Source organism: Dryobates pubescens, chromosome 24, assembly GCF_014839835.1.
Source record: "Dryobates pubescens isolate bDryPub1 chromosome 24, bDryPub1.pri, whole genome shotgun sequence".
NCBI lineage: Eukaryota > Metazoa > Chordata > Aves > Piciformes > Picidae > Dryobates > Dryobates pubescens.
This window is the reverse complement of record NC_071635.1, coordinates 2484238-2509706: the sequence shown is the minus strand read 5'-3', so window position 1 is coordinate 2509706 and position 25469 is coordinate 2484238. Positions and strand designations below refer to the sequence as shown.

At 58.6% G+C, this 25469-nt stretch overlaps 1 protein-coding gene across 9 annotated transcripts in view; it reads left to right on the top strand.

Moving 5' to 3' along the window:
• Positions 1-25469, top strand: part of SLC4A4 (solute carrier family 4 member 4) — a 136138-nt gene that overhangs the window by 78380 nt on the left and 32289 nt on the right. For 4 of the 9 annotated variants that reach the window (XM_054172484.1, XM_054172483.1, XM_054172479.1 and 1 more), the window contains 11 exons: positions 464-599; positions 5006-5166; positions 8459-8638; positions 12143-12238; positions 14878-14954; positions 19344-19501; positions 20357-20444; positions 21772-21926; positions 22252-22365; positions 23462-23636; positions 24968-25101. In XM_054172484.1, the coding sequence (XP_054028459.1) occupies positions 464-599; positions 5006-5166; positions 8459-8638; positions 12143-12238; positions 14878-14954; positions 19344-19501; positions 20357-20444; positions 21772-21926; positions 22252-22365; positions 23462-23636; positions 24968-25101 (1474 nt within the window). The remainder of the gene's footprint in view (positions 1-463; positions 600-5005; positions 5167-8458; positions 8639-12142; positions 12239-14877; positions 14955-19343; positions 19502-20356; positions 20445-21771; positions 21927-22251; positions 22366-23461; positions 23637-24967; positions 25102-25469) is intronic. The other 5 variants (XM_054172485.1, XM_054172487.1, XM_054172482.1 and 2 more) reach the window with 3 other exon arrangements.

The following is a 25469-nucleotide window of genomic DNA, read 5'->3' as shown; positions in this document are numbered from 1 at the left end:
CAACCCCCCCACCCCCCAACCAGCTCGGTTGAGACTGGTTTTGTGCCCTATAAAGAAGGGGGTGAAGGAGCTGGGGCCGAGCAGGGCGCTGAGGGCGCGCAGCAGCCGCGGCTCGGCAGGGCTCTGTGTTTCTCCCCTCTCGTGCTGGTGGCCGCTGCCTGTTTTTCACACGGGCTGCAGATTGCTGCAGCGTAGCTCAGGACTGTAGGAAGAGGCAAGCTCCACCTGAACTTTACTCCCAGCTTGAACTTTTCAGGAGTTGAAGTGAGAGGCAGAGGCAGGGAGAGAGAGCAAGAGAGCCCGACCCTGGCTCGCGCCCCTCCGCCGGCAGCGCCTAGGATGTCAGATGGAACGGCCAGCCAAGGGAAGCAGCTGAATGGCTTTGGGGAGAAGGGGAAGGAGAGGAGCCTCCCCTCCCTGGTCATCTCCCAGGCTGTTAACCGCAGCATTTTCACCTCTGCAGTCTCCCCTGCCGCCGAGCGCATCCGCTTCATCCTGGGCGAGGAGGATGACAGCCCCGCGCCCCCGCAGCTCTTCACCGAGCTCGACGAGCTCCTGGCCGTCGATGGGCAAGAGATGGAGTGGAAGGAGACTGCCAGGTGGGTTTGGGGGGGGCTTGGCTCTGCAAGGGAGGGGCAGCTGGGCAGGGGAATTCGTGGGGGCACAGATGGCAGCGGGCTGGAGAGGACCCTCGGAGGTCCGAGCCCCCGGCGGGCGGCAGGGAGACCTCCAGCTGGAGCAGGCTGCCCAGGGCCGTGTCCGAGCGATGGATTCACAGGGTGGGTTGGAAGGGATCGTCCAGTTCCAACCCCCTGCCATGGGCAGGGACACCTCCCACCAGCACAGCTTGCTCCAGGCCTCATCCAGGTCTTGAACACCTCCAGGGAGAGGGCATCCACAACCTCCCTGGGCAGCCTGTTCTAGTTTCACTCCACCCTCACTCTCCACAATTTCCTCCTCATCTCCAGCCTCAATATCCCCTCTCCCAGCTCAAAGCCATTGTCCTCATCCTGTCACTCCCAGCCCTTGTCAAAAGTCCCTTCCCAGCTCTCCTGGAGCCCTTTCAGGTACTGGAAGGCTGCTCCAAGGTCTCCCTGCAGCCTTCTCTTCTCCAGGCTGAACAGCCCCAACTCTCTCTGGGGTTGCTTAGCCTGGAGAAGAGGAGGTTCAGGGGAGACCTTCTTGCTGCCTACAACTCCCTGCAGGGAGGCTGTAGCCAGGTGGGGGTTGGTCTCTTCTCCCAGGCAACCAGCACCAGAACAAGAGGACACAGTCTCAAGCTGTGCCAGGGGAGGTTTAGGCTGGAGGTGAGGAGAAAGTTCTTCCCAGCAAGAGAGATTGGCCCTTGGGATGTGCTGCCCAGGGAGGTGGTGGAGTCCCCATCCCTGGAGGTGTTCAAGAGGGGCTTGGATGTGGCCCTTGGAGCCATGGTTTAGTTGTCAGGAGGTGTTGGGTGAGAGGTTGGACTTGATGATCTCTGAGGTCTTTTCCAACCTTATTGATTCTTTGATCTTCTTTACCTGCAATTTGGTTTGGTGCTCCAGCACCTACCCCTTCACCCCCCCTTATCTCTCTCTGTTTTGACTTCTTGGTCACTTGGGGAACCTCTTGAAGGACTTTTCACCTTTTACTCTTTAACTTCTTCCTTGGAGCTCATCCTTTTCTCCTTTTATTGCTTTCCTGCCCCAGGGAGGCTGTGGATACTCCCTCCCTGGAGGTGTTGAAGGCCAGGCTGGATGAGGTCTTGAGCAGCCTGGGCTGGTGGGAGGTGTCCCTGCCCGTGGCAGGAGGTTGGGACTGGGTGATCTTGAAGGTCCCTTCCAACCCAACCCACCCCATGGCTCTCTGAACCATTAGCTCCATGCTTCCATCCTGTCCCCTGTCCCACCTCTGCTGGTGGCAGCAGGTGCTGCCCTGCCCTGTGCCTCCTGGGGGGAGGTTGTGATGCCAGTGGCAGTGCTGATGAGACCTTTGTGTGACATTTCTTACCCAGCAGTCATCTCAGTCTGCCCTTGAGACTGTGGCTGTGGGGAAGCTGTTTTCCTCCAGTCCACCAAGGTCACAAAGCTCTGCTGCTTCTTGAGGGGTGCCCCAGGGCTCCTCCACCCCAACCTTTTGAAGGACCTTGGGTGGCACATGGTGAAAGCACAGAATATTTGGGGCTGGAGGGGACCTCTGGAGGTCATCCAGCCTGACCCCCCTGCCAGGGCAGGGTCACCCAGGGCAGGTCACACAGGAACACAGCCAGGTGGCTCTTGAGGAGGAGGCTCCACAACCTCTCTGGGCAGCCTGCTCCAGGGCTCCAGCAACATGCATAAGATCTGCTCTCAGCCTTCTCTTCTCCAGACTAACCACCCCCATGTCTCTGAGCCGTTCCTCACCACACAGAGCTGTTCCAGGCCCTTCATCATCCTCCTAGCTTCCCTTGGACACTCTCCAGTCTATTCCTGTCCCCAGAACTGGACACAGTACTCCAGATTTGGTCTCACCAGGGCAGAGCAGAGGGGGAGGAGACCCTGCCTTGACCTTCTGGCCGCACTCCTCTCAATGCCCCCCAGCTGACCATTGGCCTTGGCCACATTCCTGTGCTCTTGGTACCTGCAGGTGGCTGTGGGGAAAGAGGGAGGCTTCTCTTCTTCTCTGGCAAGGGATGTCTGGGCTTAGGTGCCCTCACATGTCTGCAGAAGTGCTAGATGGAGCAGGTTCTCCCTCTTTGAAGAGGCAGCTTCATGAAGACACATGCCGTGCTTGAAGCACCATGTGGTGCCCAAACTTGACCCCAGCTCCTGGCTTTGGAGCTCTTCCCTTCAGATAGGGATCTTGGCCAGGCTGAGGATTTTGTCAGTGTCTTCCTGACATGACTTCATCTTGCCCAGCCAAGCCTGCTGAGGGCTGAGCTGCAGCTCCTGCTGCAGGACACAGCCAGCCGCAGCTGGCCGGCTCTGCGCCGCGGCAGGCAGAGGAGCTGCAGCTCTTCACTCTCTCCCCTGAAGCAGTGTGGAGGGGAAAGGAAGGGGCTGGCATTGGAAGGGTCAGGCAGAGGAGGCCACCCCCTCCAGAGCTCTTCTGGGCAGCAGAAAGCTGACTGCCACAGAATTTCTAGCAAGAGCCCTGAAGGTGCTGGTGAAAGATGGTTGCAGCAGGTTGGAAGGGACCCTCAGAGGGCATCTTGGCCCTGCAGGCAGCAGGGACAGCTCCAGCTGGAGCAGGCTGCCCTGGGGCCACATCAAGGTTGACCTGGAATGTCTCCAGGGATGGAGCCTCAAGCACCTCCCTGGGCAGCCTGTGTCAGTGTCTCATCAACCTCATGGTGCAGAACTTGCTCCTGATGTCCAGCCTAACTCTGCCCTGCTCCACTTTCAAACCACTGCCTCTTGTCCTGCCCCCACAGCCCCTTCCCAACAGTTGGAGCCCCTTCAGGCACTGGAAGGTTGCTCTGAGGTCTCCCTGCAGTCTCCTCCAGGCTGAACAGCCCCAACTGTCTCAGCCTGCCCCCACAGGGGAGGCTCTCTAGCCCTCTGATCACCTTCATGGCCTCCTCTGGAGCCACTCCATCAGGTCCATGTCTCTTCTGTGTTGGGAACCCCAGAGCTGGACCCAGTGAGGACCTTTAGTTGCCTCTCCTGGTTCCTGAGGCATGTTCTGCAGTGCAGCCCCAGCTGTAGCTGTCCCTTTGCCCATGGGGACGTTGCTGACAGCAGGTGAAGTCACCCCAGGAGCAAGGCTTGAGGCTGTCACCTTCCTCTGTGTGGGGCATGGTGCTGCTGGGGAAGGACTCTCACTGAAGGTCCAGTTAGGGTACAGCAGGATTCACAGAGTCATAGAATGGTTGTCAGGGTTGGAAGGGACCTCAAGGATCAGGCAGTTCCAACCCCCCAGCCCTGGGCAGGGACCCCTCCTATTAGACATCAGAAACAGAGCAGGAAAGGGGAAGGTTTGGTGCTGCTGAGAGGTCAGCTGAAGCCCTGGGGCACTGGGTGGGTGTGCTGGTGGTGCTCATAGAATCATCATGGTAAGGGCTTGGAACTGGGTGATCTTTAAGGTCACCTCTCCAAGCCACCCCAACCCATCCCAACCCAACCCATTGTAGGATTCTCTTGGTGGCAGGCACAGGATTTTTCCTTCCCCCCATCCCAGAAACAGTGTCTGCAGAGAGGCTGAGCCAAGCACTTCTGCTTCCCACTGGGATTGGTGTCCCAGGCCCCTGGCTGCTGCAGAGCCACGGGCAGAGTCAAGGCTAGAGGTGGAGGTGACAGCTCCTGCTTGCCTGGGGGGGCTTAGGGCTGTAAAGAGTATTTTGCACAGGGGAGGATCTAACCTTTGCTCTCCTCTCCAGGCAGAGAGGAGCTCTGTGGGGCTGGTGGTTCAGAATCTGCTTTGTTAAATCATTAAACCAAAGCCAGAGAGTGGAGGGAACTTGACCATAAGAAGTTCCCTCTGAGCATGAGGAGCAACTCCTCTGGGGTGGGGGAACACTGGAGCAGGCTGCCCAGAGAGGCTGAGTCTGCTGCTCTGGTGCCTTCCCAGCCCCATCTGGATGTGTCCCTGTGTGAGCTGTGCTGGATTCTATGCTCCTGCTCTGGCAGGGGGGTTGGACTGGAAGACCAAGAACTGGAGGTCCCTTCCAGCCCCTAACATCCTGTGAGCTCCTGAGGTCCCTTCCAGCCCCTAACATCCTGTGAGCTCCTGAGGTCCCTTCCAGCCCCTGACATCCTCTGAGCTCCTGAGGTCCCTTCCAGCCCTTAACATCCTCTGAGCTCCTGAGGTCCCTTCCAGCCCCTAACATCCTCTGATCCTCACATCCTGTGATCCAGCTCAGGTGAGACACTGCAGCTGATGAAACCTTTGCCCCTCAGCCATGGCTCTGTGACCTTGGAGGTGTGTGGGGAAAACCCTTGGCCCTCCTCTGTGTGCTGGGGGTGGTTCAGCTGCCTTGCTGCTGCCAGGGGAGGTGTCCTGAAGGAGCCAGCAGCAGCTCTAACAAAGCCTCTTTGCCCTCTTGCAGGTGGATCAAGTTTGAGGAGAAGGTAGAGCAAGGTGGGGAGCGCTGGAGCAAGCCTCATGTGGCCACCTTGTCCCTGCACAGCTTGTTTGAGTTGAGGACCTGCATAGAGAAGGGCTCCATAATGCTGGACATCGAGGCCTCTTCCCTCCCACAGGTGGTGGGTAAGTAAAAGCTGCCCTGGACCTTCCCCTCAGCTCCTCTCTGCCTGTTTCCCATGGAGCTGTAGAATGGTTTGGCTTGGGGAGTTCTGGGGCTCCCCAGCTCCAGAGAGACAGAGACTGCTGGAGAGAGTCCAAGGGAGAGCCAGGAGGAGGATTTGGGGACTTGAGCATCAGCCCTGTGAGGAGAGGCTGAGAGCCCTGGGGCTGTTCAGTCTGGAGAGGAGAAGGCTGAGAGGGATCTGATCAATGTCTATCAATAGCTGAGGGCTGGGGGCCGAGGGGAGGGGGCCAAGCTCTTCTGGGTGCTGCACAGGGATAAGCCAAGGAACAATGGATCCAAGCTTGAGCAGAGAAGGTTTCAGCTCAACATGAGGAGAAACTTCTGTGCTGTGAGGGTGACAGAGCCCTGGAGCAGGCTGCCCAGGGGGGTTGTGGAGTCTCCTGCTCTGGAGCCTTTCCAACCCCAGCTGGATGCATTCCTGTGCAGCCTGCCCTGGGTGATGCTGCTCTGGAGGTCCCTTCCAACCTCTGATGTTCTGTGCTGCTGTGAAGAGACCTTTACAATCCTGGAGTCCAACCATTCACTGGGCACTGCCAGCTCAGCACTGAGCCATGGCCCTCAGCACCACATCTCCATGGCTCTGAAACCCCTCCAGGGATGGGGAATCCACCACTGCCCTGGGCAGCCTCAGCCAGTGTCTCCTCACCCTCCCTCTAAAGAATCCCTTCCTCATCTGCAGCCTAAATCTCTCCTTCTCAAGCTTCAATCCATTCCCTCTCATCCTATCACCCCAGCCTGTACAAACATCCCTCCTCAGCTTCCTTGTAGGTCATAGAATCATGGAATTGTCAGAGCTGGAAGGGACCTCAAGGCTCAGCCAGCTCCAAGCCCCTGCCATGGCCAGGGACACCTCACACTGCAGCAGGTTGCTCACAGCCACCTCCAGCCTGGCTGCAAACACCTCCAGGCAGGAGGCTTCCACCACCTCCCTGGCCAGCCTGTGCCAGGCTCTCACCACCCTCATGGGCAACAACTTCTTCCTCACAGCCAATCTCAATCTCCCCACTTCTAGTTTTGCTCCATCCCCCCCCAGTCCTATCCCTCCCTGACCCCCTCAAAAGTCCCTCCCCAGCTTTCTTGGAGCCCCCTGCAGATCCTGGAAGGCCACAATGAGGTCTCCTGGGAGCCTTCTCCTCTCCAGCCTGCACAACCCCAACTCCCTCAGTCTGTCCTCATAGGAGAGGTGCTCCAGAGGTCCCCTTTGGAGGCCAGGGGTCTCAGGACAGAGGTAGCCTAAACAGTCCTTCCTCAGCCTCCTTGTAGGTGCCCTTTGAAGGGAAGGGGTCTCAGCATGTCCCACCTAGTGCAGGACACTGAGCTGGCTGCTTGCAGCCAGGTGCCAGGGTGGGCACCACGGCCCAGGGAGGTTCGCTGGGGGTCGGTGCTCGCCTGCAGCCCCGATGGAGAGCGCAGAGCAGGCAGGGCAGGAGCTGCTGCTGAATGGTCAGAATAGCTGTGGCCTGGGATGACACTGGGTGACATTGCTGAGAGCTACAGCCTGTGTCTGGTGACGTGGGGGAAGGCATCCCAAAATAAACCTGGGAAGGGAGGCATGCAGTGGGGGGGACACTCAGCCAAACCTTTGGCTCCAGGAGCTGTGGGGGTGAACAGGGGCAGAGGAGCAAAGGAAGCAGTTTTGGTTTACTGCTGGGGCCCTCAGAGGTTGGAGCAGGTTGCCAGGAGAGGCAACCTTTGGAGATAGAAGTGGGGAGATTCAGATTGGCTGTGAGGAAGAAGTTGTTGCCCATGAGGGTGGTGAGAGCCTGGCACAGGCTGCCCAGGGAGGTGGTGGAAGCCTCCTGCCTGGAGGTGTTTGCAGCCAGGCTGGAGGTGGCTGTGAGCAACTTGCTGTAGTGTGAGGTGTCCCTGGCCATGGCAGGGGGTTGGAGCTGGCTGAGCCTTGAGGTCCCTTCCAACCCAAAGCATTCCACACCCTGAAACACTGAGGATGAGCTGAGGGCAGAGACAAAGCTCTCCTGCAGGTTCCTCCTCTCTCTCCTCTCCCCTCTCCCCTCTCCCCTCACTGTGGGGCAGCACAGAGGGGCTGCTTTTCCTGCCTGAGTGGCTCAGCAACTGTGCTGCACGTTCTGCCTCCTTTGCCCCCTTTGTAACTCTCATTATTAGCACAAATGAAAGCTCCTGGCAGACAAATCCGAGCTGCCACTTGCCCTGGGGGGACAGCTCCTTAACTGGAGGAATCAAGGGGACAACTTAATGTGAGGTTTAATGCACCCAAGAGAGGCTTCACAAATCTGCCTGGGGTTTGGGGTTGGGTTTGGGTGGGTTTTTTTGTCCCTTCTCCTCTGGGATGGGGGAGTGGAGAGGAGAGGATTGATGGGAAGTGAGCAGCCTGCAGCGGGCTTTGTGCTGGTGATTCAGATGAAGGCAAAGCCTGTGACAAGTGGAGCAAGCTCTGCCTTCTGGAGTTGCCATCACTTTGTTCAGAGTCCTGAGGAGTGATTTAATTAGAGTCCCTCATCTCCAGGACTTCCTCCTGTCACTGGATGAGGTTCTGCTGGGGGCCTGGGAGGTGAACTCAGCTCTCAGTGGTGCTGGGTGAGAGGTTGGCCTGGATGCTCCCTGAGCTCTCTTCCAACCTTATTGATTCTATGGCTGTATGGTTTAGTTGATGAGAAGGTGTTGGGTGAGAGGTTGGACTTGATCTCAAAGCTCTTTTCCAACCTAATTGATTATCTACCTCTCTGGTTTATCTGATGAGAGAGTGTTGGGTGAGAGGTTGGACTTGATCTCAAAGCTCTCTTCCAACCTTATTGACTCTCTGCCTCTCTGGTTCAGCTGATGAGATGGTGCTGGGCGAGAGGTTGGCCTGGATGCTCCCTGAGCTCTCTTCCAACCTTATTGACTCTCTGCCTCTCCAGTTCAGCTGATGAGGTGGTGCTGGGTGAGAGGTTGGCCTGGATGCTCCCTGAGCTCTCTTCCAACCTTATTGACTCTCTGCCTCTCTGGTTCAGCTGATGAGGTGGTGCTGGGTGAGAGGTTGGCCTGGATGCTCCCTGAGCTCTCTTCCAACCTTATTGACTCTCTGCCTCTCTGGTTCAGCTGAAGAGGTGGTGCTGGGTGAGAGGTTGGCCTGGATGCTCCCTGAGCTCTCTTCCAACCTTATTGACTCTCTGCCTCTCTGGTTCAGCTGATGAGGTGGTGCTGGGCGGGAGGCTGGCCTGGATGCTCCCTGAGCTCTCTTCCAAGCTGGTTCATTCTGTGCTCTGACAGAGATGATTGTGGACAATCAGATCGAGACAGGGCTGCTGAAATCCGAGCTGAAGGACAAGGTGACCTACACCCTGCTGAGGAAGCACAGGCACCAGACCAAGAAGTCCAACCTGCGCTCCCTGGCCGACATCGGGAAGACCGTCTCCAGTGCAAGTAGGATGTTTACCAACCCTGATAATGGTAATGCAGAGGCTAAGTGGCTATAGCCTTCCCCTTCCAAAGCAAACTTCCCATCCCCCCCTCCACCACCACTAACTGTGTGGCCCTGACAACGCTTCTCTAACCCGGGAGCAGCACGGAGAGACCTGCGCTGACCCCGCGTCAGTGGTGGGCTCTGGGAGCTGCTCCGGCCCTGGCATGCTGCTCCTCACTGTATCTTCACTGGACTGAGTGGGGCAGCAGGGGAGGGAGGGGAGGCCTGGACCTCAAAAGGTTGAGCATCTGCAGCAGGTTGCCCAGAGAGAGTTCTGGAGCCTCTATGACAGGGAGGATCTGGAGGGGCTGGAAGGTGTCCAGAGCAGGGCCATGAGGAGGAGCAGAGGGCTGGAGCTGCTCTGCTGTGAGCACAGACTGAAAGAGTTGGGGTTGTGCAGGCTGGAGAGGAGAAGGCTCCCAGGAGACCTCATTGTGGCCTTCCAGGATCTGCAGGGGGCTACAAGAAAGCTGGGGAGGGACTTTTGAGGGTGTCAGGGAGGGATAGGACTGTGGGGCATGGAACAAAACTAGAAGTGGGGAGATTCAGACTGGATGTGAGGAAGAAGTTGTTCCCCATGAGCGTGGTGAGAGCCTGGCACAGGCTGCCCAGGGAGGTGGTGGAAGCCTCCTGCCTGGAGGTTTTTAAGGCCAGGCAGGCTGCAGGAGGCACAGGGGAAGGCAAGAGAGAAGCTGTTGCAGCTGGTGTTGGAGGAGGTGGTGTGGGACTGAGGATAGGAAAGAGCTGGTGAGACACTGGAACAGGCTGCCCAGGAGAGGCAACCTTTGGAGATAGAAATGGGGAGATTCAGATTGGATGTCAGGAAGAAGTTGTTCCCCAGGAGGGTGGTGAGAGCCTGGCACAGGTTGCCCAGGGAGGTGGTGGAAGCCTCCTGCCTGGAGGTGTTTGCAGCCAGGCTGGAGGTGGCTGTGAGCAGCCTGCTGCAGTGTGAAGTGTCCCTGCCCAAGGCAGGGGGTTGGAGCTGGCTGAGCCTTGAGCTCCCTTCCAGCCCTGACAATTCTATCTGTTTAAGACCAGGCTGGATGAGGCCTTGAGCAACCTGGGCTGGTGGGAGGCGTCCCTGCCCATGGCAGGGGGCAGGGTTGGAACTGGCTGATCTTTAAGGTCCCTTCCAAAGCGTTCCATGCCCTGGAACACTGAAGCTGAGCTGAGGGCAGAGCCGAAGCCCTCCTGCAGGTTCCATTTCTGCAGCAGATGGTGCCAATGGCACTCCTGGCCACAGAATGACCTGACAGTGACATCTGGCTTGCATTTTATTGCCATTCAATCATGGTCCAGTGTGGGTAAAGCTGATTCCCGTCTCGCTTTGTCCATCCCCAAGCCGTCTCGTGGTGCGTGCCGTGACCGCGTCTCGGGGCGCTTAGGAGCCTGCCGTGCTCCTGTGGTGTCTGTGTGTGTGTGCTGCATGCAGACAGCTAGAGAGGCCCTGGCAGTCAGCCTGACCCCCCCACACTGGGATTTGCTGCCCTCTTACTGGTGGTAATCAAACAAAAAAGGGGGGGGGGGGGAAGAGGAGTTTTAAGCCTATTGTCCTGTCTGGGCCTGGTGGCAGCTGCCTCCCGCTGCACATCTGTCCAGGAGTCCTCATTTCAACCACCCAGCAAGGAAAGCAAGCCCAAGAAACTGCTTCCTTCTTGGTGCACTGTGAGGCCTCTCAGCTCTCTGTGCCCTGCTTCTAAACCAGGCCCTAACCTTCCTCCCTAACCTCTCCTCTTCCTTCCACCTCCTCGGCACCCTTGGCTTTGGCAGCAGCTCTGTGTGCGTGGCCAGAGAAGGGCTGTCGCTGTCCGTGGTGCATCCTGTCCTGTGTGAGTGCCTGGGGGGGATGCAGCATGGAGTGGACAGCACCAAAGTCCCAGGGTGTGAAGCAAAAGAATGCCCTGGGGGTCCTCACTGGGCACCCTGGGTGTTGTGCAGAGCTGGGAGTGCCTGTGGAGGGCTGGATCTGAGAGGGGCCCAGCTGAGGTGTGGCTCCTCAAGCCCCTGCTGCTGATTTCCCATTCTGGACATCACATCTGCAGGGTTTTTTGTCCTTCATCAACCAAAGACTTGAGGTCCCCTCAGGGACGCCTCAGTCATGTCAGGACTGGGCACCCAGTGAGGGTCTGGGGTTTGGTTTCACTTGGGATCAAGGAGGAAGAGAAGGCTGCAGGGAGACCTCAGAGCTGCATTTCAATATCTGAAGAGGACTTCCAGGAAGGCAGGGGAGGGACTGCTCAGAAGGGGACAGGATGAGGGGCAGTGGTTTGAAACTGGAGCAGGGCAGGATTAGGTTGGACATCAGGAGGAAGCTCTGCACCATGAGGGTGGGGAGACACAGGCACAGGCTGCCCAGGGAGGTGGTTGAGCTCCTCTGCCTTCCCACCTCTTCTCAAGAGGCTTTGTCTGGGCTGGGATGTTTGGGAGCAGTTTGGCTTTCTGCTTTGGCTGCCCTTCTTGGAAGGAGGGACTGGATAAGGAGCAACCTGGGCAAGTGGGAGGTACTCATGGCCAAGGGGGTTTGGAACTGGATGACCTCCAAGGTCCCTTCCAACCCAACCCAACCCAAGCCATTGCAGGGTTCTGTGGCAATGGATCCTGCCCATGATTTCCCTTCTTCTGCCTTTTTCTCAGGGCAGTTGGGATTGAAACCCCAAGGAAATGATGTCAGGTCTCATCAAGGGGATTTGGGAGATCTCAAGGCTGGGAGTACCTCCTGGGCTCTGGACCTGGAGGTGTTCGAGAAGTGTGTGCCTGTGGCACTTGGGGAGGTGGTGGAGTGGCCATGGTGGTCTGAGGTTGGAGGTTGGGCTGGATGATCTTGGAGGCCTTTTCCAACCCAAAAGGACTCTATAAGATCATCCTTGGGGTGCCTGCACCATGCTGGCTGATGCCCTGAGAGGAGGATAGCTCTGCAGGTGCCTTCCAGCCCCTGACTCCCTGTGATCCTGGGGCTGAATTTGGTGGCAGCTGAAGGAGGGGAGAAGTTTAGGCTCAGAAATGAGGGAAGCTTGGGAAACCCTCCCCAGCTGCTGTGCAGGGGCTGAGGGCACTGCAGGCTGAGGTGTGCATTTCCAAGCCCCAGCTGCTCTGCTTGTGTCTCTGTGTGGTCCCAGCTGTGTCCTCCCCTGAGACCCCCAGCACAGCCTGGGGCTGCTCAGCACGGCTGCCACTGCAGCTGCCTGGCTTTTGATGGCTGGGAAGCTCCTTCTGAGACACCTTGAGCTGTGGTCAGTCAGCCTCTGAAAGGTGGAGCTGCCCTGCTGCAGAGCTGTTGCCTTGCAGAAAGGCATCCCTGGGGCTGCCCAAACCTTCTGCCTCCTTCCTGCCTTGCTTGTGCAGTTCCTCTTCTTCCTTCCCTTTTGGGTTTGGTTTCTTTTTTCCCTCCCATTCTTTCCTTTTGACTCTTGCTCTCTTCCTTCTCCTCCTCCTCCTCCTCCTCTTCCTTCTCTGCTGCTGCTGCTCCTGTCTGCTGCTTGCCCCCCTCCAAGCACGCAGCCCCCTGGAGAGCTCTGTGCCCTGCCTGGCCACCCGCACGGCCGACGACGAGATCCAGGTGCAGCGCAGCCCCAGCGTGGGATGGCTCAGTAAGTGAGGGGCAGGGAGACACCTGGGGGGTGGGGAGGGGCTGGTGGACATGGGAGGAAGCAGAAGAAGAAAAAGAAGAGGAAGAAGAAGAAGAAGAAGAGCAAGGGGGAACTGGCACCAACCAGGCTTCTAATGCTGGCTGCTGCGTTAACAGTGGGGAGGCTGCAGATGGCTGGCTGCTGCTCTGCTCCTCTTCTCACCTCCATCATCATCATCTCCTCCCCCTGCTCTGTTTCATTCTCTTTTGCCTTTTTTCCCCCCCCTTCCTCTGGGATGGACCAGGTAGGTCAGGCTGTGCTCCTCTGCAGGGGATGGCTCTGCCCTTGGGCTTCCTGAGTTGTGCCACCAGTGCTGAGTCCTGAGTGGAACTGAAACATTTCCATTGCCGTGGAGGGGGAGGTTTAGGTTGGACAAGGGAGGCTGGAGCCAGGTGGGGGTTGGTCTCTGCTCCCAAGGAACAAGTCACAGGACAAGACATTCAAGCTGAGGCTCAACGAGGCCTTGGGCAGCCTGGTCCCTGCTGGCTGGGGGGGGGTCGGACTGGAAGGGCTTTGGAGGTCCCTTCTGGCCCAGCCCATTCTATGGTTGTAGGAGGAAACAGCCTCAGGTTGCACCAGAAGAGCTTCAGGTTGGACATGAGGAACAATTTCTCCCCCAGAGAGCCTTGGGCCAGGCTGCCCAGGGCAGTGCTGGAGTCCCCATCCCCGGGGGTGGGTTTCAAAGCTGTGGGGACGTGGTGCTGAGGGCCAGGGCTCGGTGCTGAGCTGGCAGTGCAGGGCTAGCAGCTGGCCTGGATGAGCTCAAAGGTCTCTTCCATCCAACCCAGTTCCATGGAATTCCATCCAAAAGCAGACTCCCTTTGCCTGGGAGAGCTCACCAGCTTGCTCCCTGGCTTCTCTGTGCCACGCTTCCCTCTGCTGCTCCTCGGCAGGGCATTGCTGCTGAGGAGCCATGCTGAGCCCAGAGGGGTGTGATGGGCCCCCAGGAAGGCTCAGCTTGCTGCACTGCTGCCACCAGCACAGGCCTGGGAAGCTGAGGCTCTTCTCCATGAAGTTCAGGCTGTTGGCAGGGTGAGGTGATGCCATGCAGGGCTTTGGACTTCTCACCTCACTTCTCGCCCCAGGACTTGCCTGAGCACAGCCAGGGAGAGGCTCAGCTCCCCTTTCCCAGGCAGACAGCAGCCTGAATTCAGCCTAAATCAGGAAATTCTCCTCCTGAGGGTGGCCATGGTGTGCCCAAGGCTCTGGCTGGGGCACAGGTTGGGTCTTGCATTTCCAGCAGGGCTCTTGCTGGGCTTTTTCCTTTCTGGGCTTTGCTTGGTGGTCAAGATAAAAATCAAGGATTTGGGGTGGTGGTGGTGGAAAAGCTTCCCAGTGCAGGCTGGGCTGCTGTCAGGTTCCTTAGGTCAGCAAAGCTGGTGAAGGGTGCAGCTTGTGGTTGCCAGCCTGTGCTCCAGAGATGGTCAGAGTGGGACCAGCCTGAACTTGAGGCCCTTGTGAGGGCACCTTCAGAGGATGATCCTGCAGAGGCACTGCAGGGAGAGCAGTCATCTTGTGTGCTGTGGAAGCTTGGGCTGGCAGCAGGAAGGGCAGAAGGTGGTGCAGGAAGATGGAGAGAGAGGAATCATCCTCTCAGCCATCCCCACCTCAGCCTGGGAGAGCTGCCCTTAGGGTGGCACCTGGGAGAAGGGAGAGAAGCCTGGGGGAATGTGCTGCCCAGGGAGGTGGTGGAGTCCCCATCCCTGGAGGGGTTCAAGAGGGGACTGGATGTGGCCCTTGGTGCCATGGTTTAGTGATGGGGTCTGTGGTGACAGGTTGGACCTGATGATCTTGGAGGTCTCTCCCAACCTTGGTGGTTCTGTGACTCTGTGAGTTTTGGGGTTGGTCTCTTCAGAGCAGGGCCAAGCTGATGAGGAGGGGGAAAAGGGAGGGGGAGCAAGGGCTGTGTGCTGTGCCAGGTGGATGGAGTCAGGGCTGATGTGCTCCCAGCTCTTGGTGGGGCTGGCTCTCAGAAAGGAGGGCAGGTGCAGGCTTGCTTCTCCTCGGGCTCAGGGCCTCCTTCCTGGCAGGAGCTGTGCCACTGGCTGGAGCAGGAGTGCTGGCACACTGCAGAGGAAGGGGCAGGGAGGGGAACCTCCTCATCTGGAGTGCTCCAGTGTGGCACAGGGAGCTTCCTGAGAGCCCTTTGGCCAGAGCTTGCAGGAGCCTTCTGCACAGGAGAGCTGAGGTGGGGGCTGTGCAGGCTGGGGTGAGCGTGGGGGTCCCAGCTGTGCCCAGGGCTGGCTTTGTGGCTAGGTCCTGGGCAACCTGGCAGCATCAGGGTCTGCCCCAGCTGGAAGCAGGGCAGCATCGTGCTGCTGCTGTGCTTTTTCTCCCACCCGGAGGCATTATGGCAAGTCCTTGGACTCTCTTGCTGTCCTGAGAGCCATGGGGCTGCTGGGGGGCAGAGGTGACCAAGGGTTGCAGCATCTGAACGTCCCATGGGCCACGTGAAGCCACAGGAAGCAGCCTGCCAGGGCCTGAGACTGCCCACACCAACCTCCCCTGGTCGAGGAAGGGTGCTGCTGTAGCCTGAGCCTCTGTGTCCTGGCTGGCTGCAGGCAGGAGCTGTAACTGCTGTGCTGCCATTGTTCTTGCAGGCAGCCCAGCCATGGCTCACAGAAACCTCACTTCCACCAGCCTCAACGACATCTCTGACAAGCCTGAGAAGGATCAGGTAAGCCTTCAGGCTCAGCCTTTGCTGTGCTCAGGAGCTGGGGAGCAGGAAAGTGAAGCAGGAGGAGCAGGGTGCTGCTGGGTCCTGAGGCTGGAGCCTGCATGCTCTGAGCAGCAGCCCTTGAGAACAGCAGGTGACCCCCATGAGACAGGAGGGGAAAGATCCAGCTGTGGATGTGTTTGGGGTCCTGTCCTGCTGAGGAGGTCTGCAGGCAGCACAGGTCCTGCAGCCCAGAGCAGGAGCTGCTGCAGTGGGGGAGCAGAAGGTGCTCCCTGTGCACCACCTCAGCAAGAGCACTGTGCTGGCAAGGAACCATGGAGGAGCAGCTCCAAACCAGGAGAGGAGTAAACAGAGCTACCCTCCAGTGCCAGGCCCCCAGCAGTGTGACCAGTTCCTTAGCCTAGGGGGATGTTCTTTGTCCCCTCTGGGAGCTGAAGGCTCTGAGGGAGGGGGGAAGGCTGAGTTGGGTTCAACTGGTGCCTGAATGAGAGCTCTGTGCAGAGCCCAGGACAACCTTTGTCTTGCCTCAAAGGAAGTGTCAGGCTGTTGGGTTTTTGCTTCTCAAAGCCTGGCTGTTTCTTTTGGAGAATCTCCTTTCCCCCCTCGCCAAGACTTTCAGTCTTCTCTAGCCCTGAATGCAAATGAGAGCTCCTTTGGAAAGGCATTTGAGCAGTTGGCTCTGCTCCTCCCAACCATGCCTGCCTGGGGGCTTCTGCAAGGCCAGCTCAGCCTTAAAGGCACCCAGCAGCAGCAGCGGTGAACAGTGAGTTCAGGGTCATGAACAGCATCCCAGAATGGTTAGGGGGTTGGAAGGGACCCCTGGAGGTCATCCAGTCCAAGCCCCTTGCCAGAGCAGAGTCACCTACAGAAGGTCACACAGGAGCACAGCCAGGTGGGGTTGGAATCTCTCCAGAGATGGGATCCTGGGGGGCATTCAGAGGAGTGTGGGCAGCAGAGCCAGGGAGCTTCTCCTCCCCCTCTCCTCTGCCCTGCTGAGACCTCACCTGGAGTATTGCAGCCAGCTCTGGGCTCCCCAGCTCAGGAGGGACAGGGATCTGCTGGAGAGAGTCCAAGGGAGGGCTGCAAGGGTGATTCAGGGACTGGAGCACTGCCTGGGGAGGAGAGGCTGAGAGCCCTGGGGGTGTTCAGTCTGGAGAGGAGAAGGCTGAGAGGGGATTTAATCAATGTCTATCAATAGCTGAGGGCTGGGGGGCAAGAGGAAGGGGACAGGGACAGGCTCTGCTCACTTGCACCCTGGGATAGGACAAGGGGCAGTGGATATAAACTCCAGCATAGGAGGCTCCACCTCAACATGAGGAGGAACTTCTGCACTGGGAGGGTCCCAGAGCCCTGGAGCAGGCTGCCCAGAGAGGTTGTGGAGTCTCCTTCTCTGGAGCCTTCCCAGCCCCATCTGGATGTGTTCCTGTGTGACCTGTGCTGGATTCTGTGGCCCTGCTCTGGCAAGGGGCTTGGACTGGAAGACCTCCTGAGGTCCCTTCCAGCCCCTCACATCCTGTGTGATCTGTGTGCTGGAGTCTCCAGCACCTCTCTGGGCTTTGTGCTCCCTTCTTTAGCAGAGGGCTTTGGACTGGATGATCTCTGGAGGTCCCTTCCCACCCCCCCTTCCTCTGCTGCTGTGCCAGCCCCAGCTGTCCCTCCCTGCTGAGGTGCCTCTGGATGGCTGTCAGGATTTGAGGGGAGGGGTGGGTGCAAAGCCAGCTGTTCTGGGGGTGCCCCTGCTGAAATCCAGGAGGGCAGCCAGCTGGGAAGCCTGCTCCAAGGTTTTCAGCTTGCAGAGCAGTCAGTGCCTGCCTGCTTGTAGTGAAACCCATTACTGGAAAGCCAACTGGTTCCAACAAGCCTCTTGGTTAATTAGCCCACGTCCTGCTGATGAACTTTGCACAATGGAGCCCTTGTGCTGCCTGCCTTTCCAAGCCAGCCTGAGAAATCACCCCAGATCCCCCTCCTTGGTGCTGGCTGACTGCAGCCTCTGTCTTGCTGGAGTTGTGGGGATGCCTGGCACCCTTCTGGAGCAGAGCTTGGCTTGCCATGGAGGAGGTGAGGGAATAACCCAGCCTGTAAGGACAGCAGGAGCTGGACAGAGAAGAGAATTTTTTCCTCCCCTGGACATTATTTTCAGGCTGGGACACCTGCAACCAGAGCAGGCTGCTCAGAGCCCCAAACAACCTGAGCTGGAATAGCTCCAGGGATGGGGCAGCTGCCACCTCCCTCCCTGGGCAGCCTGGGCCAGGCTCTCACCACCCTCGTGGTCCATTGCTTCAGCTGCTGTCACGTTTGGGCTGAGCTGTCCTTTGACAGCCTGCCTTGGAGTTTCACTCTGCCTTGTCCCACGTGAGACAGCTCAAACCAGCCTGTGCCCTTCTTCCCCTGAGCACCCTCCTGGGTAGGACAGGTTTTGAATCCTTTGGCTGCCATGGTTGGGGTCAGAGCCAAGTCAGCTCTCAGCTGCCTTAGCCTTAATGGTGGGACAATAGTGCAGCTTGCTTCCAGCTTTGGCTGTGAGCAGCAGTGGTTGAGGAGGCTCAAGTGCAGCCTGTAGGAAGCTGGGGAAGCTCCTGCTGCTCTTCCCACTCCTGTCCCCACCTCCTCCTGTGAGAAACCCTTTGCTTGTGCTCTGTTCAGATGTCCTTGGCAGCTTCCAGGGGCTGCACTGCCAGGCCTGGGGTGAAACAAAAGGGCCAGGGGAAGGAAAATGGCTTGATCAGGGAGCTGGCTTGCTGAGCTGCTGCAGTGGCATCTGGAAGGGCAGGAGATGTTGGGAGAAGGGGAGGAGATGTTGGGAGAAGGGGAGGAGGTGTTGGGAGAAGGGGAGGAGGTGTTGGGAGAAGGGGAGGAGGTGTTGGGAGAAGGGGAGTTTCCTCACCTGCTGTTATCTCCCCTTTGCACATGGGACAGAGCCCAGCTGGGAATGAATGTGGTCAGTCAGAGGGAGGCACAAAAGCCTCCTGCTGCTGGTGCTGGTGGTGTGTCAGTGTTTGTTCACGTTGGTGTTGCCATACCAACAGGGAAGCCCTGCCAAAGCCAGCTCTGAAGTTCAGGAAGAGCTTGGCCCCGCTGAGAGAAAGCCTCCTGCCTGCTCCCAGGATGGGGAGGGGGCTGGGGGGGATCCCAGGGCTTGGAACAAAGTCCTGTGACTGCTGGTGGGAGTGATTCACTGCTTTTGCTGCTCCAACATCTCCTCAGCTCCAGGGGCAGGGGCAGGCATTCCTCACTGTGAGCTCTGTCAGCCTGCATGACCTAGATTCACTCCCTGGGGCTTTGAAATGGTCTGGGGCTGCAGCTTCCAGCACAGATCCTGAGGGGAGGGAGAGCCTTAGCAAGTTTGGGTGGCTGGGATTTCATCCCTTGGGCTTTTCACTTCCAGCTTTTGGGAAGCTGCCTGGGGGGGGCTGTGGATGCTCCCTCCCTGGCAGTGCTCAAAGCCAGGCTGGTGGGAAGTGTCCCTGCCCATGGCAGGGGCTTGGGGCTGGGTGATGTTCTAGGATTCTGCCCTTGCAACACTCCAGGCTTGGGGCAGTGGCTGGGAAGTTGCCCCCAGGAAAGAACCTGGGGGTGCTGCTGGACAGCAGTTGAACACGAGCCAGCAGTGTGCTCAGGTGGCCAAGAAGGCTACCAGCACCCTGACCTGGGAGCTTTGAAATGGTCTGGGGCTGCAGCTTCCAGCACAGATCCTGCCCCCATCCTGAGGGGAGGGAGAGCCTTAGCAAGTTTGGCTGGCTTGGATGTCATTCCCTTGGGCTTTTCACTTCCAGCTTTTGGGGAGCTGCCTGGGGAGGCTGTGGATGCTCCCTCCCTGGCAGCAGTGTTCAAAGCCAGGCTGGATGGAGGCCAGACCAAGCTGGGCTGGTGGGAAGTGTCCCTGCCCATGGCAGGGGTTTGGGGCTTCAAGGTTCTAGGATTCTACCCTTGCAACGCTCCAGGCTGGGAAGTTGCCTGGCAGGAAAGAGCCTGGGGGTGCTGGTGGACAGCAGTTGAACACGAGCCAGCAGTGTGCTCAGGTGGCCAAGAAGGCTACCAGCACCCTGACCTGGCCATGGGGATGTGCTGCCCAGGGAGGTGGTGGAGTCACCATCCCTGGAGGGGTTCAAGAGGGGAATGTGGCACTTGGAGCCATGGTCTGGTCATGAGGTCTGTGGTTACAGGTTGGACTTGATGATCCTTGAGGTCCCTCCCAACCTTGGTGATCCTGTGACCTGGATTGCTCCCCTGGGGCTCATCTCCTTAGTGTCTGTGTCTCAGCAGACTCGGTGGGGATGCTCCCTGTGGGCCCAAGGCGACCCAAGGGAGGCAAACCTGGGCAGCCTCTCTTCCACCTTCCTCAGGAGAACTGGGGTGGTTTGGTTTTCTTCTCCTCTCTCCCTGCTGCAGCTGAAGAACAAATTCATGAAGAAGCTGCCTCGAGATGCTGAGGCCTCCAACGTGCTGGTGGGGGAGGTGGACTTCCTGGAGAGCCCTTTCATCGCCTTCGTCCGGCTGCAGCAGGCGGTCATGCTGGGGGCTCTGACCGAGGTCCCTGTGCCCACCAGGTGAGAGAAGAGTCACACAGCTGCCAGGCCTGGAAGGGAGCTCAAGGCTCAGCCAGCTCCAAGCCCCTGCCATGGGCAGGGACACCTCACACCACAGCAGGTTGCTTACAGCCACCTCCAGGCAGGAGGCTTCCACCACCTCCCTGGGCAGCCTGTGCCAGGCTCTCACCACCCTCCTGGGCAACAACTTCTTCCTCACAGCCAATCTCAATCTCCCCACTTCTAGTTTCTCTCCATCCCCCCCAGTCCCATCCCTCCCTGACACCCTCAGAAGTCCCTCCCCAGCTTTCTTGTGGGCCTGTAGAAGGCAGGGTAGGGCTTTGGAGCTCTGAATGCTGAGGTGCAGAGAGCTCAGCGATGCTGGGAGTGAAGGAGAACCTTTAACACCATTAAGCCACTTTCAGCTCCTTGGATGCCTCCCAGAACATCATTTGAGAGGACAAACCATCACTTGACACAGCCTCAGCCCCTTAAGAGGCATGGCTCAGCCCACAGCTTGCACTCAGTGCTGGAAGCCCTCGAGACCCTTCCCATAAAGGATGTCTGTGGGCAGTAAGGAGCTGGAAGGTGCCACCTGAGCTCCATCATTGCGAGGCCAAATGTGCAGCACAGCCTCTGGATCTCTAGTTAAGCTCTTCAAGGCTGGATTTCTGCCCAGACCTTCTGCCAGTGGTCCTTTGGGTGGTGGTGTGCTGCAGGGTGTCACCTCCACTCCCCGGTTGTTCGGGAGGCCATTGACAGCCTCTGGATCTCCAGCTAAGGGCCACAGCTCTTCAAGGCTGAATTTCTGCCCAGGCCTTCTGCCAGTGGTCCTTTGGGTGACCCTGAACGGGAGCAACCTGTTTGCCTTCTCAGGTTCCTCTTCATCCTGCTGGGGCCGAAGGGCAAAGCCAAGTCCTACCACGAGATCGGCCGAGCCATCGCCACGCTGATGTCGGACGAGGTGAGTGCCATCCCAGCTCCTCTCTGAGCCTGCCTTCCCCCAGGCTCCCCTTCAGCACCTCCCAGTGCTGGCCTTCCAGGCCTGGGCATGGGCTTCCCCGTGCAGCTGAGCCTCCTCCTTCCACACTGGGCTGCAGAGGTGCCGAGGGGCCTGGGACAGCTCTGCTGAGGAGAAGTGGGGCTGGGTGGCTTGGAAGAAGAGCAGCCTGAGGGGGAGCTCAGCAGAGCTGAGCAGTGCTTCAAGGCTGGGTGGCAGGAGGATGGCACCAGGCTTTGTTCAGAGGTGTCCAGGGACAGGGCAAGGCATAGCAGGCACAAACCTGACCATGAGAAGCTCCATCTGAACAGGAGGAGGAACTGCTGTAATGTGAGGGTGCTGGAGCCCTGGAGCAGGCTGCCCAGAGAGGTGGTGGAGTCTCCATCCCTGGAGAGATTCCAACCCCACCTGGATGTGTTCCTGTGGGACCTTCTCCCTTGGCAGAGGGTTGGTCTGACTGATCTCCAGAGGTCCCTTCCAACCCCTCCTGCTCTGTGATTCCAGCTGCCCAAGGAGCTGTTTCACCTGGCTGGCTCCATGCTGTCCCTTGATGCCTCCTGAAGAACAACTCAAGTTGGTTGTGTGGAACCAGGTGGCCAAGAAGGCCAATCCTGGCCTGGGTCAGGAACAGTGTGGCCAGCAGGAGCAGGGAAGTTATCCTGCCCTGTGCTCTGCACTGCTCAGGCCACACCTGGAGTCCTGTGTCCAGTTCTGGGCTCCTCCATTTAAGAAGGACATTGAGACACTGGAAGGTGTCCAGAGAAGGGCAGCAAAGCTGGGGAGGGGTCTGGAGCACAGCCCTGGGAGGAGAGGCTGAGGGAGCTGGGGTTGCTTAGCCTGCAGAAGAGGAGGCTCAGGGGAGACCTTCTTGCTCTCTGCAACTCCCTGCAGGGAGGTTGGAGCCAGGTGGGGGTTGGTCTCTTCTCCCAGGCAAGCAGCACCAGAACAAGAGGACACAGCCTCAAGCTGTGCCAGGGGAGGTTCAGGCTGGATGTGAGGAGAAAGTTCTTCCCAGCAAGAGAGATTGGCCCTTGGGATGTGCTGCCCAGGGAGGTGGTGGAGTCCCCATCCCTGGAGGTGTTTAGGAGGAGCCTGGCTGAGGCCCTTGGTGCCATGGTTGAGTTGCTGAGATGGTGTTGGGTGAGAGGCTGGACTGGATGATCTCTGAGGTCTTTTCCACCCTTACTGATTCTATGATTCTATGAAGCAGAGGCCTGCAGGGGCTGCCTGTGGGGCCTGGGCTGCAGAAGGCTCAAAGCTCTCCTACCTGGAGCCTCTCTTTCCCTGCCAGGTTTTCCATGACATCGCCTACAAGGCCAAGGACCGGCAGGACCTGATCGCTGGCATCGACGAGTTCCTGGATGAAGTCATTGTGCTGCCCCCTGGGGAATGGGATCCAGCCATCAGGATAGAGCCCCCCAAGTCTCTGCCCTCCTCAGATAAAAGGTACAGGCAGGAGGCAGGCAGATCCAGGGCCGTGGAGAGGTGATGGGGAGGGCAGGTGCTTCGGGTAGCCCGGGAGCTGGGACCTGTAGCCCTCTCATAGGCTACACCCTGGGGAGGCTGTTCAAGACCAGGCTTGGACAACCAAGTCCACTTGAGAGATGTTGGAGCAGGTGTTGGACCTGGTGATCTCTGAGGTCTTTTCCAGCCTTACTGATTCTATGATCTCTGGAGGTCCCTTCCACCCTGAGCCACTCTAGGGTCCTATGCTTGTGTTGTGTGGAGCCCTCAGGCTGTGAGCTGCTCTCTGCTTTGCTTTCTTGGCCAGGAAAAACATGTACTCTGGTGGGGAGAACCTGCAGATGAATGGAGACACTCCTCATGATGGAGGCCATGGAGGTGGAGGCCATGGGGACTGTGAAGAGCTGCAGAGGACTGGCAGGTGAGTGGCACACTGGCACCAAGCAAGGGGACATTGTCTCTCTCTCTCTTGCAGAGCTGTTTTGCCCTCTTCTGCTTTCCACCCCTGGAGGTGTTCAAGAAGCCTGCAGATGTGGAGCTTCAGTGTAGTGGTCATGGGGGTTGGGTTATGGCTGGGCTTGATGAGCTGAGAGGCCTTTTCCAACCTTAATGACTCTCTGCTGGCTGTCTGGGTCGAGCTGTGACCCACAGAAAGGGTCCTTGGGGTGTTCAGTGCCCAGCTTGGGACCATCTGAAGGGTTCTGAATGTCCAGGCTCAGCAAGCTGCAGAACTGAGGCAGCTGAGAGTGAAAGGTGGTGCAGGTGGCTGCTGGATGCACCACAGCAGCTCGAGGGAGGGGATTCTGCCCCTCTGCTCCCCTCTGCTGAGACCACAGCTGGAGCTCTGGGGCCAGTGCTGGAGCCTCTGTGCCAGGAAGGATCTGGAGGGGCTGGAAGGTGTCCAGAGAAGGGCCATGAGGAGGAGCAGAGGGCTGGAGCTGCTCTGCTGTGAGGACAGCCTGAGGGAGCTGGGGCTGTTCAGTCTGGAGAAGAGAAGGCTCCCAGGAGACCTCATTGTGGCCTTCCAGGATCTGCAGGGGGCTCCAAGAAAGCTGGGGAGGGACTTTTGAGGGTGTCAGGGAGGGATAGGACTGGGGGGGGTGGAGCAGAACTAGAGATGAATAGATTGAGATTGGCTGTGAGGAAGAAGTTGTTCCCCAGGAGGGTGGTGAGAGCCTGGCACAGGCTGCCCAGGGAGGTGCCCCCAGATGGAACTGTTGGGGCAGGCCCAGAGGAGGCCACAGAGGTGATCAGAGGGTGGCAAAACCTCCCCTGTGGGCAGAGGCTGAGAGAGCTGGGGCTGTTCAGCCTGCAGAGAGAAGGCTCTGGGGAGACTTCCAGCGGAGAAAGCTTCCAGTACCCGAAGGGGGCTCTGGGACAGCCGGGGAGGGACTTTGGACAAGGGAGACCTTGCAGCAGCCTTCCAGTACCTGAAAGGGCTCCAGGAGAGCTGGGGAGGGACTCTGGGCAAGGGCTGGGAGTGACCCAGCAGAAGCCTCCTGTGCTTGTGCCTGCAGGTTCTGTGGGGGTTTGATCAAAGACATCAGGAGGAAGGCTCCGTTCTTCGCCAGCGACTTCCTGGACGCCTTGAACATCCAATCCCTCTCAGCCATCCTCTTCATCTACCTGGCCACAGTCACCAATGCCATCACCTTTGGGGGGCTGCTGGGGGACGCCACAGAAAACATGCAGGTCAGCAAGAGCCTTCTGCAGCAGCAGGTCTGGCGCTGGCCTCCCGCTGCCTGCGGCCAGGGGGACCCTGGAGGGCCGATGAAGCTTGGGGTCTGGGGGCAGCTGATGGAGTCACAGAGCGGGGTGGTGGTGGGAGGAGATCTCCAGGGTCACAGACTGGGAGAATGCACTGGCTTGGAAGGGACCTCCAAAGGTCATCTGGTTCCAACCACCCTGCAGTGGGCAGGGATGGCCCCAGCTAGACCAGATTGCTCCCAGCCCCATCAAGCCTGGGCTTGGATGCCTCCAGCCTCCCTGCTCCAGAGTCTCCCCAGCCTCACTGGCAGGAGTTCCCTCCCCATCTCCAGTCTCAATCTCCCCTCTTCCAGCTCAAAACCATTGCCCCTCCTCCTGTCACCACAAGCTCTTGTCAAAAGTCCCTCCCCAGCTTTCTGCAGGTCCTGGAAGGCTGCTGTTAGGTCTCCCTGCAGCCTTCTCTTCTCCAGGGGAAATCCCAGCCTGGAGGAAGATGCAGCAGCTGATGGAGAGCCAAAGTCCTCCTCCTCTGCACAAACCCAGTTTGGCTCTTCCAAAACTCAGCAGTCCCCAGCCCTGGAGGTGTGCAGGAAACCTCTGGCCATGGCACTTGGGGCCCTGGTTGGGTGGCCGTGGTGGTGCTGGGCTGCTGGTTGGACTGGATGGCCTTGGAGGGCTGTTCCAACCCAAAGCATGCTGTGACCACAGGCTCACAGGAGGTTAGGGGTTGGAAGGGACCTCCAGAGCTCATCCAGTCCAAGGCCCCTGGCAGAGCAGGAGCACAGACTCCAGCACAGCTCACACAGGAACTCATCCAGATGGGGCTGGAAGGTCTCCAGAGAAGGAGACTCCACAACCTCTCTGAGTTGCACCAAGGGAGGTTCAGGTTGGGTCTGAGGAACAATTCCTTCCCAGCAGGGGTTGTCAGGCACTGGAAGAGGCTGCCCAGGAGGGTGGTGGAGTCCCCATCCCTGGAGGGATGTCAGAGGTGTGGAAGTGGAGCTGAGGGCTGTGGGTCAGTGGCAGTGGCTCAGCAGCAGTGCTGGGGCTGTGAGCTCTGGGTGAGAGGTTGGGTTGAGGGTCTCAGAGGCCTCTGCCAGCCTCCACAGCTCTGTGACTCCAGGTGGCTGTCCCACACCACTCAGAGTCACTCAGGACAAGCAGGTCACTGTGCAGGAGAGGGCAGGAGCTGCTCCTGGCCATGGCAGCCTTCAGCACATGGCTGGGCACTGATCTTTATCCCCCTGTTTCCTTGCCCCAGTGCTGGAGGAAAGGGAGGTGCAGGAGAAGTGACTTTGTGTCCCCTGTCTCCCCAGGGTGTGCTGGAGAGCTTCCTGGGCACAGCAGTCACTGGTGCCATCTTCTGCCTTTTTGCTGGCCAGCCACTCACCATCCTGAGCAGCACAGGACCTGTCCTGGTCTTTGAAAGGCTCCTCTTCAACTTCAGCAAGTAAGTGTGGGGCTGGAGGAGGGAGGGGGATGCCTCCCACTGATGGCAGGCTGGGAAGGGGAAGTGAAACATCCCCTTGCACCTCTGGGGAGGCTGCATCCACATCAGGGATCATCCCAGGGGGGCCTCCTGGGAATTCTTGGCCCAGCCTTGTCCTTGAGGGGCTGTTTGCAGGCACTGTGCTCCTCCTGCCCAGCTGCTGCAGGGCTTGCCCTGGCTGCCAGGGACAGTCCCATTCTGTGGTCTGCAAGGAGGTCATCTGTAGATGACACAGAGACCACCCCAGCCCCCTTGGTTTTGGGATGGTGTCTTGCCAGGAGATCATTTTGGGTTGCACAGACCCCACCCCAAAGCCCTTCATTTGCAAG